This window comes from Rhinichthys klamathensis, unplaced genomic scaffold (assembly GCF_029890125.1).
Source record: "Rhinichthys klamathensis goyatoka isolate OS25496 unplaced genomic scaffold, OSU_Roscu_1.1 h1tg000050l_1, whole genome shotgun sequence".
NCBI classification, from domain to species: domain Eukaryota; kingdom Metazoa; phylum Chordata; class Actinopteri; order Cypriniformes; family Leuciscidae; genus Rhinichthys; species Rhinichthys klamathensis.
Genome location: NW_026606596.1, coordinates 2,247,499 through 2,269,124, shown reverse-complemented (window position 1 = coordinate 2,269,124; position 21,626 = coordinate 2,247,499). Strand labels below are relative to the sequence as shown.

The 21,626-nt window shown below is 37.5% G+C and overlaps 2 protein-coding genes across 3 annotated transcripts; both read right to left on the bottom strand.

Moving 5' to 3' along the window:
- Window positions 1–579: 579 nt before the first annotated feature.
- On the bottom strand, window positions 580–8,366 carry tmem135 (transmembrane protein 135). Its single transcript, XM_056247732.1, has 15 exons — window positions 8,189–8,366; window positions 6,377–6,504; window positions 5,864–5,956; window positions 4,942–4,975; window positions 4,707–4,772; window positions 4,494–4,540; window positions 3,918–3,959; window positions 3,602–3,769; window positions 2,849–2,918; window positions 2,442–2,609; window positions 2,221–2,284; window positions 2,066–2,142; window positions 1,317–1,415; window positions 934–1,001; window positions 580–844 (listed from the first exon to the last, which is right to left on the bottom strand). Exons 1-15 carry the CDS (start codon window positions 8,327–8,329, stop codon window positions 712–714), a joined length of 1,398 nt encoding a protein of 465 aa, XP_056103707.1. The 5' UTR covers window positions 8,330–8,366; the 3' UTR covers window positions 580–711.
- A 2,808-nt stretch (window positions 8,367–11,174) lies between these two features.
- Window positions 11,175–21,546, bottom strand: cct8 (chaperonin containing TCP1, subunit 8 (theta)). Of its 2 annotated transcripts, XM_056247726.1 has the most exons (16): window positions 21,386–21,546; window positions 20,277–20,367; window positions 20,097–20,176; window positions 17,486–17,635; window positions 16,450–16,630; window positions 16,282–16,343; window positions 16,046–16,183; window positions 15,688–15,866; window positions 15,502–15,568; window positions 15,262–15,349; window positions 13,323–13,438; window positions 13,163–13,234; window positions 12,916–13,080; window positions 12,167–12,286; window positions 11,913–12,044; window positions 11,175–11,418 (listed from the first exon to the last, which is right to left on the bottom strand). In XM_056247726.1, the coding sequence occupies exons 1-15, from the start codon at window positions 21,443–21,445 to the stop codon at window positions 11,937–11,939; spliced, it is 1,677 nt and encodes a 558-aa protein (XP_056103701.1). In that variant the 5' UTR covers window positions 21,446–21,546; the 3' UTR covers window positions 11,175–11,418; window positions 11,913–11,936. The 2 variants fall into 2 exon arrangements, with proteins under 2 accessions (XP_056103701.1, XP_056103702.1); XM_056247727.1 differs by lacking the exon at window positions 11,913–12,044.
- Between the last annotated feature and the right edge of the window lie 80 nt (window positions 21,547–21,626).

Genomic DNA, 21,626 nt, shown 5'->3' with positions numbered 1-21,626 from the left:
ACTAATAACATTCCATAAAAGCCTCTACTTACCAGAAGGTCTCAATGTATCTGTACAAGAATTCAGTGCACACTAAAGACAGAAGAGATCATACACAACCCTGATGTCAGCAAGATCTTGTTACATGGCTGAACCCGCATATCCTGACTATGGCAGACAGTTAATTACAGATTTGATCGTTTTTGGTAGGATTTGAAATGACAATGACCAAAAATAATCCAGCATCACCTTTTAAGATGGCCGACGTTGTGCTGTAAACGACGGTCTGAATTGTCCTAACTAAACAAAAAAATTAAAAACATTTTATATTCTCAAAGCCGATTAGTTAATGCTACAGACTAAAAAACAGAGAGGTTGCAGGTCAAATCCCAAACAGTTCAGGAATTGCTGAGTTAGTGTGAACACATTCCTTGTCAGTCATTCTGCCCTTGAGAATCCAATAAACAACCATTATCCTATAAACTTCAAATCATCATCAAATGCTTATAATGTGCATACAGAGAGGTCACATCTTGCCTGCGGTAATTACATTGCAAAATGTTTCAGATCCACATTAACGTAAACGTATAACTGCCTTCACACTTTCACTTCACATTTAATGAGCGCCAGGCCGAGAGAATGTAAGATAGAGAGATTGTGTGCAAGAGCTTTGCGTGCCTTTGTGTCATTGTTGGTCTATGTGAAGACATCTCACAGGTGTCCACGGGTCTGTCAGCCCAACTGCACGTCCATGTCGATGGGACACAGCACGAATCTGGGGTCAAGTTTAGGCGTGTAGTCACCAAAGTGTCTGGAAGCCTCGGTCCCGAAAACATCAAGCACTTTTCTGTTCATCAGAGCAAACCTGGACAAAGAAATCATAACTTTATGTGTTCAACAATTCATATGCATAATGGGACTTGATAATCAATCAGATTTTCCATTAATCCTCACCTGCCCTTTGTCAACCGCAGTAGAAATTTCCAGTATGATGGTCTCAGATTTTGCACTTCCATGACCGCCTGATCAGATCCATCCAGGGCATATCAAACAAAATTATTTCAAAATAAATCACATGAACTATGGGCATGTTTCCAGTAGGTTTTTGAAAATGTCTTGAATTTATTGATTTGCAATTTAAAACCTGGCAAACCTATTTTTGCCTTTCTTTAATTGAAACCGCACTTGGCGTGATTCTCATTCAGTTCATGACGGAGTCATCAATAAGTCACACGGGCACAAACAGCTTCTGCATTTTAATGTAGTTTGTATTTTCCCTTGGTGTAAAACTGTCCTTGGATATCCAGAAGGTCCTTTTAGGTAGATTTTAAACTCACCGCTTGAAAACAGATGGCGGTGGAGATGGCATAGATGATGGTGTCAGCTTCAGGGAAGTAAGGAAACCTGCCTGCCTCGATCCCTTTGAAATACAACGTCTAAAAAGACAGTATATATATGCGTATACATTGTTAATCATCAATTCACTAAGTTATATTTTAAATAAAAATAATAATTTGAATGATTAAATAAAAAAAAATATTATAAATTATTTTTAAATCCAAAAATATCTATTGCACCTTTATATAAACTGTATAAAATATGATTAGTGTTTTTTCATAGTTTTTTATTAATCATTTAATATACAAGGCTTTTATGGTAATTTGTCAACAGAAAAAAAAAGAAGCCAAAAAACGCTGATACTTGGTTATAAATACACTGTATATTAATAAAACACTTCTAAATGCATTTTATTTGATATGTGTCAATCATGACAACTCTCTGGATAGTTTTAGCCAGTTTTTGAATGTGGCAATGTTAATGTATTTGGCTGATGACGTTGATTAAACCTTCTGCTTCTGCAGAGCAAGTATGGACTTGCTACTTCTAATAGATACACAGACACACTGCTTTGAGCAAGCAAGACAAGCTGCTGCTGCATAAATAGACACAGATAAATCCCGTAGCAGATCTAGGCAGGTGGAGGGTTTCAGAAGAACTCTGACAAGCCAAAAGCAAACACTAAACCAGACACATCATTGAGAAGCCCTACTCGTTGGAAACCACTAAAAAACAAGATAATTCTTACCTCCACTAGTTTAGAGAAGAGGTACATGGAGATAGTGGTGCTCTTGTAGAAGAACATTGACGTGCCGGCAAGAAAACCTGAAAAGATGGAGAAAAGGGTGAGCTGAGAATCTCTAATGGCTGTGCAAAAGGAAAGGGGTTCAAAACACAATTTACCTGCTATGAGAGCGTGGAGCTCGTCGTCCAGGTTCCGCATCCATCTCAGTAAACAGCTTGTGCCCTTTCATAAAATGGAAGTGAGATGAAGAGAGAGAAATATCACATCTGAAAAATACGTTACTGAGAAAGGTGAAGGAAACAAAACCCCCTACAAGTTGCAGAGAATCTTGCGGTCTCATTGGAAAAACAAGCACTGGATCTCAGTGGAGATGAAGTACCTTGTATATACTGACAAAAGATCCCAGGAAAGCTCCTAGCTGGAAGTTCTCTTTGTTGTAGAGCAGCCAGAGCAGACGAGAGGGTTTGGTGAAGGCCTGTCTGAATGCTGATGGAACCTTCAAACAGCACTGGATGAGGTAACCCACGCTGAACATTCGGATGAAACCCTTTAAAAAACACAAAGCAAGCATCTCAGAAGCTGCTCTCCAGAAAACATCCAGCAACTTCACATCAGCTGTCAGTTAGTGAGCAAAGGGCACTGCTTTATCAACAGAGCCTTTCACCCAGATGAATGCTACACGTTTATGCATTCACATTCGGTCACTCTCCCATTCAAACACATATGCTCAGGACAAACAGATGAATGGTTTGAAAGACAGCAGGTTTGGTGGTCTCAGACTCTTACTTTAACACAGTAGGAGATGCAGTTGTCCTGATAGTGTTTGCAACATCTATGCCTGGGTCCATGTTTGCATCTAAAGGGGACAACACACACACAATGAATGCAAATGCACAATACGTTATAAAGCAGGGGAACATTCACACATGACAATGAAGCTGACAGTTCATTTTTATTCCTGGTTGTTCAACAAAGTGGCAAATCCAAGTAAAACCTCTTTTTTACCCACTATTAATGTATCAAACAGCACTGAATGAGGTAGTACATTTTGATTTGTGGTCAGTAATTTAAAAAAAGAATGTTATAATGTAAGAGATTTCTTACAAATAAATGCTGGTCTTTTGAACTTTCCAGTCAAATATCAAATAATGCCTCATGGTTTCCACAAACATTAAGCAGCACAACTGTTTTTAACTTTGATAATAATAAGAAATTATTCTTGAGCATCAAATAAGCATATTAGAATGATTTCTGAAGGATCATGTGACACTGAAGACTGGAATAATGATGCTGAAATATCAGCTTTGTCCATAAATAAATTACATTTTAAAATATAAAAACTTTTTTTTTTTAAATTTCTCTTTTAATTTTTCCATTAATTTTTTAATGTTACATTATTTTTTAATGTTTTAAAGTTTTAATGTTTAATTATATCATATTTTTGGTGGTATTGGATAGAATTAAATGAAGTTTTCTGTAAAAAATCTTGAATGTAAGTTTGAAATATATGTTTTCTAGGTATATATATCTCACACTCACATAGAGTCTAGGAGTTTGCGTGTAAATGCTCCGATGCAGCTCCCCCTGGAGGCAGGCGTGTGCTCTGGTCTCTCATCCGGTGGCTGCGCGTCTCTCTCTGAACCCTGTGTGTACGCGTGCTCAGCCAGGCAAGAGTGTGTCGGGATCTCCTCCTTCCCAACTATAAATCTGCCACAGCCAGACACATAATCTCCTTCAGCACCCTGACATGACTTTATACTCTGAACAGGGTGTTTCCAAGGGGGCCTTAGGATTAACTGAAAATCCATGGGAACTTAAGTAGTACAGAAGTCATAGAAATTATAAATAAACTTACTTTAAGGCAGAGAAAGCAAAGCCATTGAGTCCGTCTTTGCATCTGAAGATAAAACCAGAAATGGGAAGGGTCAACGTTTGTAATCGAACAACCAGGATTTAATATGTGTTCTGAAGAGTGTGTTTGTCCTTCTTAAAGGGATAGTTCACCCAAAAATCATTCACTCACCCTCGAGTTGTTCCAAACCTGTATAAGTTTCTTTCTTCTGCAGAACACAAAAGATGATATTTTGAAGAATGTTGGTTACCAGACAGTTGACGGGCCCCATTGAAATCCATAGAAGGTTTCTTCCATACTATGGAAGTCGACAGGGACCATCAACTCGTTGGTTACCCATATTCTTTAAAATATCTTCTTTTGTGTTCTGCAGAAGAAGGAATTTATACAGGTTTGGAACAACCTGAGGGTAAGTAAATGACATAATTTAATAAACTATCCCTTTAATGCTGGTCCTGGAGGACCTCAGCAAGTCTTGGAGCCTCTACTAACGAGAAGATGAAGTGTTAAATAAACGAGATAACCAGTGCTGGTGTCTTCCAGGACCAGGACTGAGAACCAATAAGCTGACCAACATACCTGAAGAAAAACATGTAGAGAGATGCAGTCAAGCAGAAGAGAAGAACCTGGGGGGAGACAATTGGAAAATATGAGATAGACACAAAACCTTATGATCAAGGTAAAAACATTTCTGTCGCTTTTAATCAATTGAATGCATCCATGCTGAATAAACGTAATAATTTCTTTAACTAAAAAAAAATCTTATTAACAGTAGTGTAAACTGTAACGTACCTCTCCATGTTTCATAGGCTTAACGAGACCCCTCGTGACAGCCATCCGAAAAATCGTCTCCGTTGCCTGGAAATGACATCATTTTTAATCACAGCTTTCCAGAAACAGTAACATAAGTGACAGATAACAGATGCAATGTTGACAACTGCCAGGAAATGGTCAAGCAAGTATGAAAAAACTGTCAAGAAGACTTAACACAGTGGAACTGAAAAGAAGCGATGCTGAATCGTCTTACCAGGTTTGCCATGTAAATTGTAAGAAGTCCTCTCCTGCAGAAGACAGACGAATTACATAGGATCCGATCTCTTTATATAGGAGTAATCAGGTTTTAGTGATTTTAAGGCCCAGTCACACCAAGGACGATAACAAGAAAGTTTTAATAATCAATAAAGAATGATAGTTTTAATGATTGTTCTAATTAGACAATGAGACAGAGACGTCCACACCACAACTAGAACAATAATGACACGGCAGAACAATATTGTTGGAATCACTTTCAGAAACAATTTCCAGCTGATAAATGATAAAAACACTGACATCCAATCAGAATCCACCTGACTTTAACTCTTTCCCCACCAGCGTTTTTGAAAAAAAGTTGCCAGCCACCACCAGCATTTTGAAGTTTTTTTTCCACAAAACGTTCGTGGCCCCCAGAATATTTTGTTGTATGAATATCTGAACATGTAATATATCAAAACAGACCCTTTGCTTTTAAACAAAATAAATCTTTTATTCTAGTTTCATGCATTTTATAAACAATTGAATGTGTTTAAGTTTCATAAAAAAAGCAACATTTTGAACAAAAGCTGAGAAAATCACCTTTTTTTTTTCAAACGCTTTTCTGCTCTTTTTTTTGCCTGTGTTTTGATCCAGATTCTCTACTCTTTCAGAAGTTGTGTCACAGCATTGTCTCATAAATGACGAAAAATTCTGTCAATGGCGAAGAAAGAATTAAAGAGCTCAATTGGTGTGGACACTAACATAGTTATTATATTTATCATCCATTGTGTGTGAACGAGCCTTTAATCTTTTCCATCAGAGAAAATGTACATATGCAGCCAGGTTGTGTAAATGTGGTTTAAACTTTGCATTAAATTTGCATAAAAGAAAGGCCAAAGGAAATCCGATCAGCATGAAAAGAAAAAGCCAGGGCTAACCTGCTTTTCCGCTCTATTAGTATGGCGATGTATGAGGCCGGCAGTGCCGCCCCAAAGCCGGCCGACCAGGAGTAGAAACGTCCCAAAAGCTTCCTGAATAACAGAAGAAAAAGAAAGGAAACAATGGAAAGGACAGTAGGTCATTTATATTCATAAACTACACAACAGAGCTAACTGACGTGCTTTCAACCGAGGATAATATCACTGCTGAATATTTGTCTCATTTAGAAGGGATTTAAATGTATTCACAAATTAAGTGCCCTTCATTCCATTGAACCGGTCATGCAGAATAATGGTCATAAATCCAAAAGTTTATCTCAGTAGGCTACATCATTTATTTGATGTGTCAAAGGTCTTAACAATCCTATTTGGACGAATATGTGCGTAGACTCTGAACAGCTGATAAGGACATGGATTCAAAGGTTGCTTTACAGCTCTTGTTGCAGCAACAGTACACGTGGGACGGCAAACATTTCCAAGTATTGCTTGTTAGCAGAATTCTGTTAAGATTACCGGAGAATGCAGAAGAACGCAATGTAGAGGCCTCCATTTGCGGTCAGGAAAGACGTGGATTGCAGGATCTCAGGAAGCAGCCTTTTCTTGTAATAATCTTTTTTCCTCCTCCTTAAAATGGCTGCAATCTGGAACACAGAAAAAAATCTATTGAATGTTGAGGATATTTCCTGTTATTCAAATAAATTTATTTCTGATTTTACTCTGAGCTTTTAAAGTCACCTTGAAATTAAAATTGACAATTCTTATTTTTTATGGAATATCGCAGTACTTATTATAAATGATTTATCCGTTCACATAATTTTATTAAATTCATGCGGCCTTGTAATCTTCAAAATAATTTCTCCCTCTTGCAGTGACATCTCTTCTCTGATGATGCGTTTACTGGTGCGAGGGCAGGACAACCTGCCACTCACATGATCAACCAATAGCAAACGATAATGATCCAACCATCCAATCAATTCCCCAATTTCTTGTTTGAGAAGCTGGCAACTTCGGTTTTATGCCAACTTTTATGCCACACTGTGGTTTGTCATCCAAATACCACTGACCTACTGTCTAATGATAGACTGACTGAGGCATAGTTTTTGTGAAACTGAATCAAATGCCAGCACTGCAACCCTACAGTTCAGGTGTTGCACCACTATGAACTGCAGTTTTGCAATGGAAGCAAATGACACATCCAAAGTTGACAACACAATGATGATCCCTCTGTTAGATCTATAAAGACTGACAGCCAGTTATGTTAAAGTCATCACAGGAACGTAAATACAAGATAACATTCCCTGATGAATAAATATACTAATGTAATGTGGCATTTAGCCAACAACCTGTGGTTAAAGTCACCATGAAATCAAAACTGACAATTCTTTTTTTTTTTATGGAATATTGCCGTATTTATTATAAATGATTTATCAGTGCATAGCTTTATTAGGGCCAGAGCACCGATGGTTGCTAATTATTAGTTTATTTAATGAGGGAAAATTCGTGAAAACAAATCGTTCAAGCACGTGTGACACCAAATATGTCTCCCCATGAGATTATGACTCCCCCTGCTTCTACCTATGACGGTTAGGATTAGATGTGAGCGTTAGAGATAGGGACCAATAGGTAGGAGCCTAACGTTACCCACTGAATGAATCAATCAGAAAAAAGGGTGTCAATTTCGCTAGAAAGATTCAACCGATTCATCGAAAAGATCCAAAACTCCAAAACCGATTCGTTCACGAATCTGATTGGTAAGTTTTAATGTGAGCCAGTGAACACCCTGGCCAAATAAAACATCTGAACCTAAACCTTACTTTGGTAAACAGTAATTGTTCATTTTAAATATGCAGTTTCAGTTTAATGAGAATGATTGTGGAAATCTAACAGACGAACCAGGCAGTTTACCATCAAATTAAGTATGTCAAGCATAATTTCAATTCACAACATAATTCAAAGAAGACTGAATTGCGGAAACGTGAACATTAAACAATAAGACACTGAACAATGGAAGCGCAAGTTTTGCACAAATAAGTTTCGCAAATTAGCATTTGACAGTTTGATCAGTATCATTCAGCAGCTCTCTCTCTCTCTCTCAGCTCATTTGAGCATGTCATCAGTCATACGACCTTTCCTGGACAATTTGAATGCTAGTAAATGTAAAACACGACGGGTTGAGACAGACTTTTGTGTTTTTATTTCTAAATAACTTAGCAACTGTTACGGGCCCTCGCATCGTCCTGCAGGACTCTGATGTAACTTAGCTACCAGGCTAACTGCGCCCTTGCCAGGGTGAATTAACGTTTAGATCCGCGCACATACACTCACCAGATACAGAGGAGCGTATATCTTGAATGAGACCTCCAGAGCACCGGCTGTCACCTGGAGGGTGGAATTCGTACATGAGGTACTCCATGTGTGTCCTATCTCATAGCAGCTATGCGGTATGGACTTACTGAGAGCAGCCATGATTAGTACCGCACGTCGGGACTCGGGAGCGCGCGTCCACTGGTTCTTGCAAGAGCGCTCCCGATGAACGCGCGCACCCTGGAAGGGCAGACCAGATACCATAACTGCCACGGTTATTGTTTCCACACACAAAAATCATTTTAATTGATTATGTAATAAATATTATTTGTTAGTTACAATATAAGTGAATAATTTTTAATGATATTAATAATTTACATTTAATAATTTAGCAGACAAAGCGCCTTAAATAACTAACAGAAGCAATCAAACCAACAATATGTAAATGCGGTGACTAGTCCCAGTTAGTTTAGCACACTACACGTAATTAATTACAGAAAGATTCGGAACATTTCTCATAACTAAAGCAAAACTAAACTAAAGAACTAAAGCAAAGCATTAACTGTGGTGACCATATAGCTGGAGGGTGTTATGTGATGTATAATCGATTTATAATGATCCTGGCTTTGAAATTACCTTTTTTATGCATTCATTGCTATAATGAGTCTGATTTTTAATCTTTCTAAATATTGGCACCCCAATAACAATTAGCAAACACATCTATAAATTACAAATTTATTATAAATATAAAATAATTAGTGTGCGCCCACTTAACAATGAGCAAATCTGTCTATATAAGTAGCAGACCTCCACAAACCACTCGCACGACTAGTGCTTCCTCAATAATTAGTAATATTACTAAAATCACTGTATAAAAAAAATAGGCAACACTTTATCCCCGTTTCATAGACTATACGCTTAAGCGAAGTCCCAGACTAAAATGCATGGTTAAGCTGATTTAACTAAAAGCAACTTATACTATGTCAGTGCTATTATTTTGTCTCAAGATGCACAGCAGCAGTAATGCTTTTTTTAAACAAACATTTATAAAAGCTACTTAAACAGGGTATCTGCACATTTTTTAACAGCAAATTTAATGACTTTTAAGACCTTTTTAAGTCCTCTAAAAGGCAAATTTAAGACTTTACCACGACAAAAAAAACCAGGAAAATGTTCAGCACGACACGACAGTGTTAATTTTGGCAGCCGTTTTTGTTTTAGTCTTAAGATGAAAATGCTTATTGGTCTTAGTCACATTTTTGTAATTTTCTCTTTCATAGTTTTAGTCTAGTTTTAGTTGACTTCAAGGTAACATTTGAATCAAGGTAACAGGCTGTATTGACAATTAACTCTTTAGCAGTAGCACTTGTGCAATTCTACATATCCCTGTTCCTTAGTTCAGTGGTACTCCAATTTTTTAGAGTGCCGTAACCCCTCTTGCACTTAGACTGCAGTCACACCTTTTCCATTAAAGGTGCTCTAAGCGATGTCATGTGTTTTTTAGGCCAAAACATTTTTTGTCACATACAGCAAACATCTCCTCACTATCCGCTGGCTGCCTGTCCCCTGAACACACTGTAAAGAAACGCGATCTCTGTAGACAGCCCATGCTTCACAAACAGCACCAAAAACAAACTGCAGCGACCCGCTCCCCAAAACATAACAAACTGTTCCAGCCAATGACCGACAAGAAGGGTTTGGGGGTGTGGTTTGGGGGGTTAGTGTGCGGATGAGGAGGAGGGAGGGTCTAGCTAGCCTCCGTTTTGTTTGACAATAGTTCGAACGTCAACAAGAAGTGACGTCACCCAGGATCGCTTAGAGAACCTTTAAGGGACAATATCTGCCCCTTTTAATCGATTTTTTCCAGTTAATTTTTTACCTTTATAAATACTTTTATAAAAGAAATAATGCTTTAAATAAAACAATGTTCAATAAATATGCAATGATGGTAAAAACGAGGTGATACTTTTTAACATTAAATTAAAATCGCCAGTAGGTGGCGGTAAGTCACTGTCTTTATGAGTGAGTCATCCGTCATCGAGTCATTCATTCATTCAGTATCAAACACAACAGTCTATGGTAACAAAGCAAGTGGCTGTATTTATGAACGGGTCATTGAATCTCACGATTCGTTCAAAGCCACAGATTCGTTCTCGAATCACCACTGTCTGCTGCCGTGGCTTTTGTTGCAAAATAGCAATAATATGCAATAATATGATCAACATTAAAAACACTGCTGGATATCAGCCTGTATTGATCGCAGATTTAGTCACACAAACAGCGCAAGCGGCTCGTGACAGAATAAAGACCAACTGAATGACACTTTAATTAATGTAAGTAGAAAATCTCAAATGAAGATCACTGAACTCCAGCTTACTTGTCAGTGTTTTCAGATCATCCGCGCTTCTTCAGCAGTGTAGAGAGCGCGCGCGAGCATGGTTGCCAGATACTATTGACAAGACCGGGTAGAAAGCGTGTTATTTTAACAGAAAAGCTCTGACTGGGGATTTAATTATTTAAATCTGGCAACCCGACCATAAGCATGAACGGTCGTAAACACCGTCTGTAATGTGTTGTTGTCTCCTACAAGAAATTTAAGGTCCGTACGTGAAATTTAAGACCTCCTTATTGGAAATTTCAGATTTTAAGACATTTTCAGACCTTAAAAAGCGAAAATGTTATTTAAGACCTTTTAAGACTTTTTAAGGACCCGCGGGGACCCTGTTAAATGTCCTAATTGAACTAAGGCTTAATCCTGGCTTAATCTAAACCCTGTCTGAGAAACAAGGCCTATATTTTTTGGGCAAAGGATTTAATCAACTCAGCACAATAATAATCCAATCTGCACAAAAATAGTGCGGCAAGGACTCCCATTACTATGTAGAGTCATAGTGTTGATTTAACTGGATGAATATAATAGCTGTAATTTTCAAGAATATCAAACTGTTGCAATTACGCTGCATTTTGTTATACACCAAGAATTATTTTAAAGAAATGACAAGGATGCTGACAGCTCAAGTGCCTTTATTGGGACAAGAAAAACAGCTCAGAGCCACTCATTGTTAATGTGGATGGCTTCTCCTAAAAAAAAAAATACAAAAAGAATGGGGCAAGATATTAAATACATAACACTTGAAAAGCTAAGACGATGACAGAGAGAGACACACAGGCTAGTGACATCAGTCATCCTCATCCCAGTCCTTCTTTCCTTGTGGAGCTTTGGGTCCACCAGCCGGCTTGGCCATTATAATCTGTGGAGGAGAAGCAGACATAATCAGACACTTAAAAGAAAAAAAAAAGTAAAGACAGTGCAAACGTTAGCAGGGGAACATCCTGAGGAAAAAGTGTTTTTAGTGCATGCGGCATGCAAGTAAACTGCACCAAAATCCCCAGATGACATTCAAAGTGTCACAGAGACTGAAGTTAGTGATGCTTGTGAAGTGCAATCCTAGATCTAAAACTGATAGTTATGAAACAACCATTATAACCAGTCCAATCATTATCTCTTGGTTTTCAGGATTAAATGATCCAATTAAAAAGTTCTAGGATAAAAACCATCTGAATTAATATTTTTCAATGTGTTAATACAAATTAAAACAGCATAACTGTTATCTGTGATGTAAAGACTGCAGTCAGGCTAAACTTATTTCAACAACAAATTCAAGGTGAATTTCCACACAGTGCTCATGCAACCCGGTTCACTCCAGTGGTTAAGCACTCCAAACAGTGGCTTTTGTTTGTGCACCTTTGCTATTATTTTGATTTCTTATCAATGATGTGTATCAAATTTTTCTGGTTCGTCTTCCCAATCGTCCTTGTCCCAGTGTCCTTGCTGTTTGGGGGCTCTGGGTCCCCCTGCTGGCTTTGCCATAATGATCTGGCATACACACATCAGATTATAATGCAGAAAAAACAGGCTAACAAAGCACCTGAATTGATAAATATGGATGGATTAAGAAATTGAATGATATGCAAATAATTGTAAAGTGAAGCACTAACCTGATCCACACGGAGGATGGTGATGGCTGCGTTTGTGGCCAACTTGATGCCCCAGTGCTTCACCAGGTATGGGTCGAGGATACCAGCCTCCAACATGTCCTTCACCGCAGGCCCCTCTCCCTAAATGGTTTAAAAAGTGGTTTTTATAAAATGATAAAACCTTACATTTCAGCCTTTAAACCATTTTTATGAAAAGGGATGAGTTCAAAATGATAAATGATTTTATTTTAGATACATTTTTAGAAATGCGACAAGTTTGCAGGTACGATATAAACAAATTACAAACACCTTAAGGAAAACATTGCCATAATTCATCAACAGTATATCATAAGCAATCGCCTTGCATAAATGTGTGGCATCCATTCAACTGCGAACCGCTGTGAAACTACAAGCCTGTAAAATGCATAACAGCGCCGCATTTTTACTTTGAAACGACTCAGCGCTCAATTAAATCGCCCTTTGAAGATTAATATTCGAATTAAACCATAAGGTGATTAGCATTTTTCTGTCCCCAAATTTAAGACCTCTTGAAATGATAATTAAGACAATTCTTACACCATTTAAGACTTTTTGTAGCCTTAAATTGTATAAAACCTGACTTTGAAATGTATTATTTAAAATGCATGATTTAGAGACCTTCTCTATTTATTTCAGGATTGCTGCCTCTAAATTATAAATAGCTTCTCTTCTCCCATTGCGGTTTATACTTGTAGCCCTTACAAAGCAAGCGTTTGCTGCGGGCCCCTCACCTCAATATCAAAGCCATAGTTCTTGTTGCCCTCATGGTGTGTGGCGTAGAGTTTGGAGATCAGCTCATTGCCCTTCACGCCAGAGTTTTCAGCCAGAGAACGGGGCACTGCTTCAAACGCCTCTGCGAACTTCTTGATGGCGTACTGCTCCAGGCCTGGGCAAGACTTTAGAGGACGTTTTCAAATTATTTTCACTGTTAATGGTGTGCCAACAGCAAAAGGAAATGAAAAAGAGTGATTTACTTACTTCTCCATAGGAGGTGAGGTGTTTCGCAAGCTCAATTTCAGTGGCACCGGCACCTGGACAAAGACGCGCATCCTGAGGGGACATAGTTCTGTTAGTCACATTTTTTTCATGATTTAGTTAGAAGTGGATTGGATTATGGTGGATTTTTAAACTAGCTCACCCTGACAAGGACTTTAAAGGTGTTAACACCATCATCGATGGCACGCTCAATGTCATCCATCAGGTTGTCTGTGGATCCACGAATTACTAAAGTAGAGATGGCACCATCATCTTTATCTAGAAATAGGAGTGAGATGGCATGAGCTGTCTGGATACATCACTCCCAGACCAAACAACAATATTTACAAACAGCAACATTTGCTAATCAAGCTACAGAATGTCAAGAAAACAAGTCACAAAGACTCAGTCAGGGTTCCTGCACACTTTTGAAAGTCAAATTTAAGGCTTTTTAAGACCTTTTTAAGACCTTAAGAAATCAAAATTAATACCGTACATTAGGGCTGTGCAGTATTGACAAATATATCTTGATATTTTCAACGTTTTGTTGATAATAATTAGATGATATTTTACTGATTGTGTTTTTGTGCTGGTGCCATGGCTGGTTTAGGTCTGTTGTTGACAGCTGACTCACGAAGATATTCATATTTTTCATATTCTATGCAGTGGTCGGTTCACAGCAGTGACAGAAATTAATATTTTGATTAAGGGGCAATATTTGCCAGCTTAAATTGATTTTTTCAGGGGCATTTTCACCTATTTATGGACATTTTTTCTAAACTTATTTAGAGTTATGCATCACCTTTAATGTCAAATACTATCATTCAAATTAAATTATACAGTAATTATACAATAATACTTAATTATATAATAATCATACAGTACCACTGTTACCAGTCAAATTAAATCATTCAATCAAAATCCATCTTTGCAGTGCAGAGGTGACAGAAGCGGCATCAGAAGTGGCATTAATATATTTACACTCCATTTACAACTGCATAAATAAAGCTATGAGATATATATTTTTAAATCAATATTCAATATTTAAATATGAAATGATTTCTAATTTTAACGTTTTATTTAAAGGGTACTTTAAATATGAAACCGCAGCGGCAAATCACTGTCTTAATACCGGTAAGTGAGTTGAGGGAGTCATTCATTCAACCGATTCGTTCAAAACGCGGATTTCAGTCAAGAAACCATCGCTGTCGGTTGCATTGAGACTATGCTACGGTTTCATTTAGAAATTATAGTCGGCGAAATAAAGGGAAAACAAACAATATTAACAATATTGTGTCTAAAAAGTAGTTTCAATGTTAACTTATTGTTAATTTAACAGTTGTATAACAAATATCACACTTGGAATTGTGCACGGGAAAACGGCACTCTTTCTGATGTGATATTCTAATATAAGAACATAATATGATATAAATATAAGACAAAAACTAATTTGGGGACATAACAGTTACACTGCACACATCACGCAGTGAAAGCACGAGAGAAATGCAATGTCAGCTCGCAGTGCCACGTACATTGTTAAAACAATGATTACAATATCATAATAGACAATACACATCGCACACCATACGCACATAAAGAATGAACTTACAACTGAACTGACATTTACGACCTTTCTTCTCTTTCTCTCCTCTCGCGTGCAGGAGACAGTTATGCTGCCGCGACTCGCGAGTGACGCGAAATGTCACGTGAACTAGTAAATCCACAAAGATAGAATAATAAATAAATAAAAATACGTACGCTAATTAGATAGTTTTAATTTGGAAAGCTTTTAGATATGTCTAAGTCAAAGTGTCATCTAAAATTTAAGACCTTTCATAAGTAAAAATAAGACTTTATAAGACTTTTTATGGTCTTAAATTTTAAAAATCTAATTTAAGACTTTAAGACTTTTTAAGGATCCGCGGGAACCCTGTCAGTGAGTGACTCATTTCACCCCAATGATCAACAAGGCTGCATTTTTTTGATCAGAAATACAGTAAAAAATAAATAACTGTTCTCCATTTTAATATATGTTAAAATGAAATTTATTCCTGAGATGGTAAAGCAGAATTTTCAGCATCATTACTCCAGTCTTTTCTTACCATGTTTGAAAACCACAACCTGCGTATCTCCAACCTCGGACAGGTAAACACTGTCACAGCGTCCCATCTCTTCTGGAGTCGGCGGAGTCTGTTTGTCCAGAAAAAAAATTAACAACAGAGACACTGACACAGAGCAAACATAATGATGCGAACTGGCTTATCACCAACTCGCTGCTTTACACACAGTGGCACTAGTGAAGTAGAGCTCTAATCCAGCCTGGAAAATCAAGATTAACTCACCAATCTGGGTAACGCAGTGGCTCCGACAGTTTTGCATAGTCTTCTGAGGTCCCATTTTGAATTCAGTCTTGGTGAAGAACGAACAGCATTCATAAATATCAGACATATAGCTAAATTCTCATTTAAAAAGCCCAAAAATGTTGAATCAAGCTGCACAAAAAAGGTAGGGATCTTCCTCTCTCTCACCTGACCACCATGAGCTTGTACTTGTTGGCATAATGAAGGGCCATATCAGCAATTTTGCCCCCTGTCACAATCACATTGGCCCCTGAATCAGCAATAGTCTTCACCTGGAGCTCCATCAGGTCCTCCTCTCCTTTACTGAAATTCATGAGCTCCTCTGCATTCTTTATAAGTACAGTGCCCTATGAAACATCAGAAAGAAATATTGAAGGAAGAAATCCAGAACAGCAATAAATAAAAAAGGAGAATGTGATTTATTGCTCTTTTTTGAACATCACACAAAGAAAATACTGTCCAGCCATAGAGACACAAGATAGACAGTATAAAGACATTTAATCTAATTCAATTAGCTTTTTTCTACCTTGGTTTCAGTAGTCATGCAGTCAAATGGACAGGAGAACACTGCTATCTTTGCGTCTTTCACTGATGTGAGGTCTCCTTCGGTCTCTTTCTTAAATACCATCCCATGAAGCATAGTAGATGAGTTCAGTCCACAGCCCTACAAAAACAAAACAAAAACAATGACCCACAGGTACTCTAGGAATCATTTAGTTTAAAGCAATGGCTTAAATTTTATTTATTAAACTTTATACTTACCAAAATCTTGCACACTCTTACATTATCAACATTGAAATTGCCAGACTCAGGGAATATAGAGACTGTAAAATAAATAATAATAAAATTAAAACGACCCCTAAAATTATATCACACAATTCACTTTTGCAATTAACTTACCCAGACTACCCCAAATAATTCATGCCTTACCACAGGCCTGTGCAATGAGGTTGGCCAGGAAGTCCTCGTTGCCGTACTGTTTGCTCATGACAGCAGAGCGGATCATGGCCGTGGCTTCTTCCAGATCGTGCAGGTTCTTAGCAGACGAGCAGACGCAATCGGGCAGAATTTCCAGAGCTTTCTTACATGCCATCTCATAGCCCTCTATCACCTGGGATAAATCAACATAATCATCAGCTCAGGCAAATAAACTATCTATAATGCAAATAAATTATATAGTTAACAACTTGGCATTAACTTGCAAGGTCAACACATTATGAAATAATCATTCAACCATTCATTTCTATTACATAAGTTGTGAGAACCAAACTTTGGTAATTTGCCAAGACTATCAAAATACACAATTTCATTTTTAAAGGATTTCTTAAACTAGCTTAAAAGATAATGAAAACCTCCATCCTGACAGTAGATAGCTACGTTTACATGCACCCAAATAATCATTTTATAATTGGATTGATGGCTCAATTGGACTGAAAAGCTTTCATGTAAACACCTAAATTGATCTGATTGAGCTGGATCCAAAAAAAATGTTTAATTGGATTGAGGGGGGTGGTGTAGACCTGGATTGATCCAATCAACAGGACAAAATTAATTATTACTATTTTCTCTATCAGATTCAAAAATACCTTGAGCACATGTGCGGCACCATGATGGGTATGATTACGCATGTTTTAGGTCCTATGAACATGTGCATGTTTATTAGGTCACATGTCTAATTCAGTCTCATCCAATGGCCAATTCATATTTGCTTTAAAAAAAAAAACACTCTTTTGATATAAATGTCAGCTTTCTTTTTAGACATACCATCATGTCAAAAACAACATTTATATACTCTCAGCATCTCTGGAGGCATTAAACCCACTGAGTTAATGTAATGCAGATCGGATTGCAATCTTTAGGCTTCTTATAAACAGAACTTTCTGAATCTCAAATCAGATTGGATTTATTCTGATTAATGAAAATTAGTGCATAGTGACATGCTGCATTAGATTTGTGGTTTACTGACCTCTGAAACGGACAGGCCCATCCTCAGCAGCTCCTCTGCAAGCTCCAGCAGAGCACCAGCAAACACCAACACAAAGTTTGTGCCATCACCTACTTCCTGTTCTTGCATGTGGGATGCCATCACGATCATTTTGGCTGCTGGGTGCTGAACCTGGGAGGAGGGGAAAATAGACACAATAAATGGAGATATTCTTCCAAATTATAAGCATTAAAGATGCAGTAAGTGATTTCTGTGAAACACTACTGACATTTGAAATCAACCCAAACAAACCCTCTCTTCATTGCTCCGCCCCCAAAATGCATGAACATGCGAACAAGCAAATATGACTAAACGAACAACAAGAAAGAACTAAAAATATACTTTACACAGAGTATATTCAAGCAAGAGTTTGTTGTTAGTCGCAAGCAGCACTGCAGCTCTGGACAACTGTCCTGTTACTAAAGCTAACATTACAACAGCATATCTCGGTTCTGTGAAATATACAAACTGATGTTACTCACGTATGGTGCAAAAACAATGCAACCTCTGTGTCTGTTTTCATGCCTTCTGGCTTGGGCCTATTATTACTTTTAGAAGTACATTAAGTATACCGTAATGATATATTTCTATCATAATTTCTTGAAGCTAAACCAAACTTTTATTTTGAAGGTTTGTCATGAAGATCTTTCATGAAGATCTTTCAGTTTTAGTTTCAGTGTGAATTTGATGCAAGTTTTTCTCAAATGAAAGGGTGAAAAGCTCGTGAAGTGACTCAAAGCGTCTCTGGAAATGAAGTTCATGTGTTCATGTCCTCATATATTGAGACAGCAGATGCAGAAAACACTGAGTGTATCACTTGAATGTGAGATTGTGTATCAAACAAAACCACGCCATTCATTCACACAGACACATAGAAATCAGGGTTTCCGTTGTCCGGTAATTACAGGATATTGGCCGGGAAAAAAATGAAATGTCCGACAAAATTAAATCTCTCCGGTCAAATTGTCCGATTAAAATGGCCTAATAATCCCGCCCCCCTAACACAATCTGAATCTGAGAATAAGCCTAAAATGTATAAAGCAAAAATACACCGACCGATCAGAAGGATTATTTGCCATTTTACAAGCATTGAGTCTTCGGACACCGCTCCTCTTATCGATGCCGTAAGCCTGCGACGTGATGCCCTCGCCGTCATTATTTCAACAAAATGTATCCAGTAGGGATGCTCATTTCCGTTAATTTTCCCGACCGACAACCGCCGCTCGTTAATCGATTATTAACCGTTAACTGATAAGATAATATTGAATTGGCATTTAATAAAAATAAAATTGACGCGTATCTGTGACCCATTAAAAATACAAACTTTTTTTTTTTTTTATCAAAGGGTTCATTTTAACGTGCAAAGTGCAAACAGCAGCATACAGAATCCGGATTCAAATCAAATTTTCACACACATGCAACATTTCTGACAGTGACAACAGAGAAAAACAAAATAATACAAATAAAAAACATAAAATTGGCCAACACTAAATATAAATTTTTATTTAAATAATGAACAAATTAAGATGACAAAAAGAAAACACTGAATCCGTTTGAACGAAGCTTTCAAAAAACTGGCAATTTTTTCCCCGTTAGACTAAGATTTTTCGTTAAATAAAAATAGCAGCCCTACCTCAATCCACAGAGATGTTTTTCATCTCGATGCGGCGCGGACGCGCTTGGAAAAAACGAGGGTGTTGCTTCCATTATGAGCGCGCATACATTTGAAATAACGAACTTGAGCGCGCAAAAGACGCGATATGTGAACAGGCCCTTACGCGGCTTATGCGCATTGCAAGTTGTGGAGACACTGGGAAGTTTCGATTTTAAGTCGGCAGCTGCACAATTCAGCACCGCAAAACAGCGTAAAAAGTAGCCTAAAATGACGCGAGACAATGTTATGACCCTAGTCATTTGTTTGTTCCAGTTCATTTGACAAGGAGTCATTTCACGGTGGCCAATTTAAATGTTACCAGCTAAATGAGACATAGCCTACTGAGAGAGTATAATTAAGTTCGCTTGAGTAAAAACAATAGGCTACTATTCAGATATTTTATGTGGGGCGGGGGAATGGTTTGTTAAACTATGAATGTGAAACCAATTGATTGACGCCAATCGGACGTTCATGTTTTTTTTCCGTCTATTTGAAAGTTAGGCTAATAAACATGTTGCATTCAATACGGCCTGATTATGTCATTTTTTAAGTTACATAGCCTGCCTCCAGTTTTCCTCAACTTGACTAATTAAGAGGCGATATTTGACCGGCATATCATCAAAATGTCCGTGAAATGAAAACTCTGACCGGCACCATTTTTTTCTAGCGGAAACTCTGATAGAAATCCCTTATTAGTGACATGCACTGACTGGCTGTTGTCACATTTATTTCTGCTGTGTGATGGGCTGTTAGATTAATTCATATCAAGAAAAAATATACAGAGCTTATCTTTATCAACATAAATTTTACTGCGATCTTTATATGATATTGTTTATCGCCCAGTCCTTGCTCTCGGTCCGATCCACTTTCAACAGTGTTTCTCAGATATCACTTACTGCACCTTCAATTAATGAGTTTATCACAATTACTAATATTTACCTCCAGCTCTCTCAGAATAGTGGCAGCGTCATTTGTGACAAAGAGTTTCTCCAAGTGGTTGATGACCATTTTGTTCATACCTGTACAGAATTAAATAAACATGCACTGTTCAGTCAGAACCCAGTAGTTTCACATAAAAAAGGTCCAAGACATCACATTAAACAAATTAATTAGCCTCACCATTGGGTCCATATGCAGTTCTTGTGGTCTGTGCCAGTTCCTTGCATGCCTGGATGTTCCTGTAAACAGCCTCTTCAAGACCCGAATAGTGCTGATTGTGAAGAACAAACAAGACAAAAGTAATTTCATATTTTGAAAACATAAAACATGTGGGGTTTGTTAGTGGTTTTAAAATACAAAATTGAAGTGACACGCATCCTGATTTCCTTTTTTAAAAGTATTTAAACGTAAATACTAGGCAGTGAGAGATCAGCCATATAAGTTGATATTTTCATAATGTATAGCATAATAAAAAATGGGGGCCAATTTTGCTCTCATTGTGCAATAATTTTATAATGAAGTTTATGATTTCTAAAAAAATAATTTGCACACCCTTACTATATCATTTAAAGACAACAAAACGGATGGATCAGAAAGAATAGCATTTTTGACATCTGTTTTGTATATATTGATGCTCATCAAAACTACATTTGTCAGAACAAATAAAAGGTGTGAAAATCTAAAATAAAACAAATTGAAATCTCAAACGCTAAATATTTACAATCTAAATCTTTACAAAAGTTAATTGCAAACGCTGAATCTTTTAAAAAAAGTTATTGTGCTAAATATAATAACTAAGTTAAATGATCTGATCAGCATATAAACAAACGAATACGCAGAGAAATGAGGAACCGCATAAAACGTCATTTTTATAGAAACGAAATAAAATTGTAGATTTAAAATAAATAGTGTTGTAATTCTGAAGTTTAACAAAAGCATTTTCCTTTTTTATTACTGTATGATTACAAGACATTTGGATGAGTGATGAAAGTGTGAGGAGTGTCTGTCAGTGGCACATGTTTTCAGCTAACATGCTAACTTCATACATCACTTACTTTCTAACGGAACCCATTCACTATCTAACCTTCGTTAATTCATGAAGACCGAATGTTATTGACGACCTTGTACAAAACGTTAATATTCAGTTGAAGTCTCAAGTGTCTGGTAGGTTTACCGGTAAGTTAGTTGGACGGCATGAGGCCCATGTTCTAGAAACATCTATGGGAAGTCACTGCGTGTGCTCTTAAAAACAACACAATACGAGCAAAACACGGTTTCAGCAGCCCTACCTTTGCACCATCCTTTAACATCTGGGCAAAGCCCGGGGCTTTGGGGACGTGAAGAGCCATTTTGACCAGATAAGGTGGATATTAGACTGATGCAGGGTGAGGCTGCAACGCACTGGATGGAAGCATGCAGCTAAGAAAGAACAGGCGCAGCAGTAGAGAGCAGAAACACGGATTACCGATCCAGAGAGGCGAGATAGTGGAGCGCCGATTAAGTGCCCACCCAGAAGAAAATCTGAAAAAA

What these genes read in the sequence shown, in the direction of transcription:
- cct8 (XM_056247726.1), bottom strand. Translation starts at nt 21,445, where the DNA reads ATGGCTCTTCACGTCCCCAAAGCCCCGGGCTTTGCCCAGATGTTAAAG. An exon ending in CCTCATTGCACAGGCCTGTG is followed by an intron (nt 16,344 to 16,449) that starts GTAAGGCATGAA and finishes TTTATTTTACAG; the next exon opens with TCTCTATATTCCCTGAGTCT. An exon ending in ACTATGGCTTTGATATTGAG is followed by an intron (nt 12,287 to 12,915) that starts GTGAGGGGCCCG and finishes TAAACCATTTAG; the next exon opens with GGAGAGGGGCCTGCGGTGAA.
- tmem135 (XM_056247732.1), bottom strand. Translation starts at nt 8,329, where the DNA reads ATGGCTGCTCTCAGTAAGTCCATACCGCATAGCTGCTATGAGATAGGA. An exon ending in TATACGCTCCTCTGTATCTG is followed by an intron (nt 6,505 to 8,188) that starts GTGAGTGTATGT and finishes TCTGTGTTCCAG; the next exon opens with ATTGCAGCCATTTTAAGGAG. An exon ending in CTAATAGAGCGGAAAAGCAG is followed by an intron (nt 4,976 to 5,863) that starts GTTAGCCCTGGC and finishes TGTCTTCTGCAG; the next exon opens with GAGAGGACTTCTTACAATTT.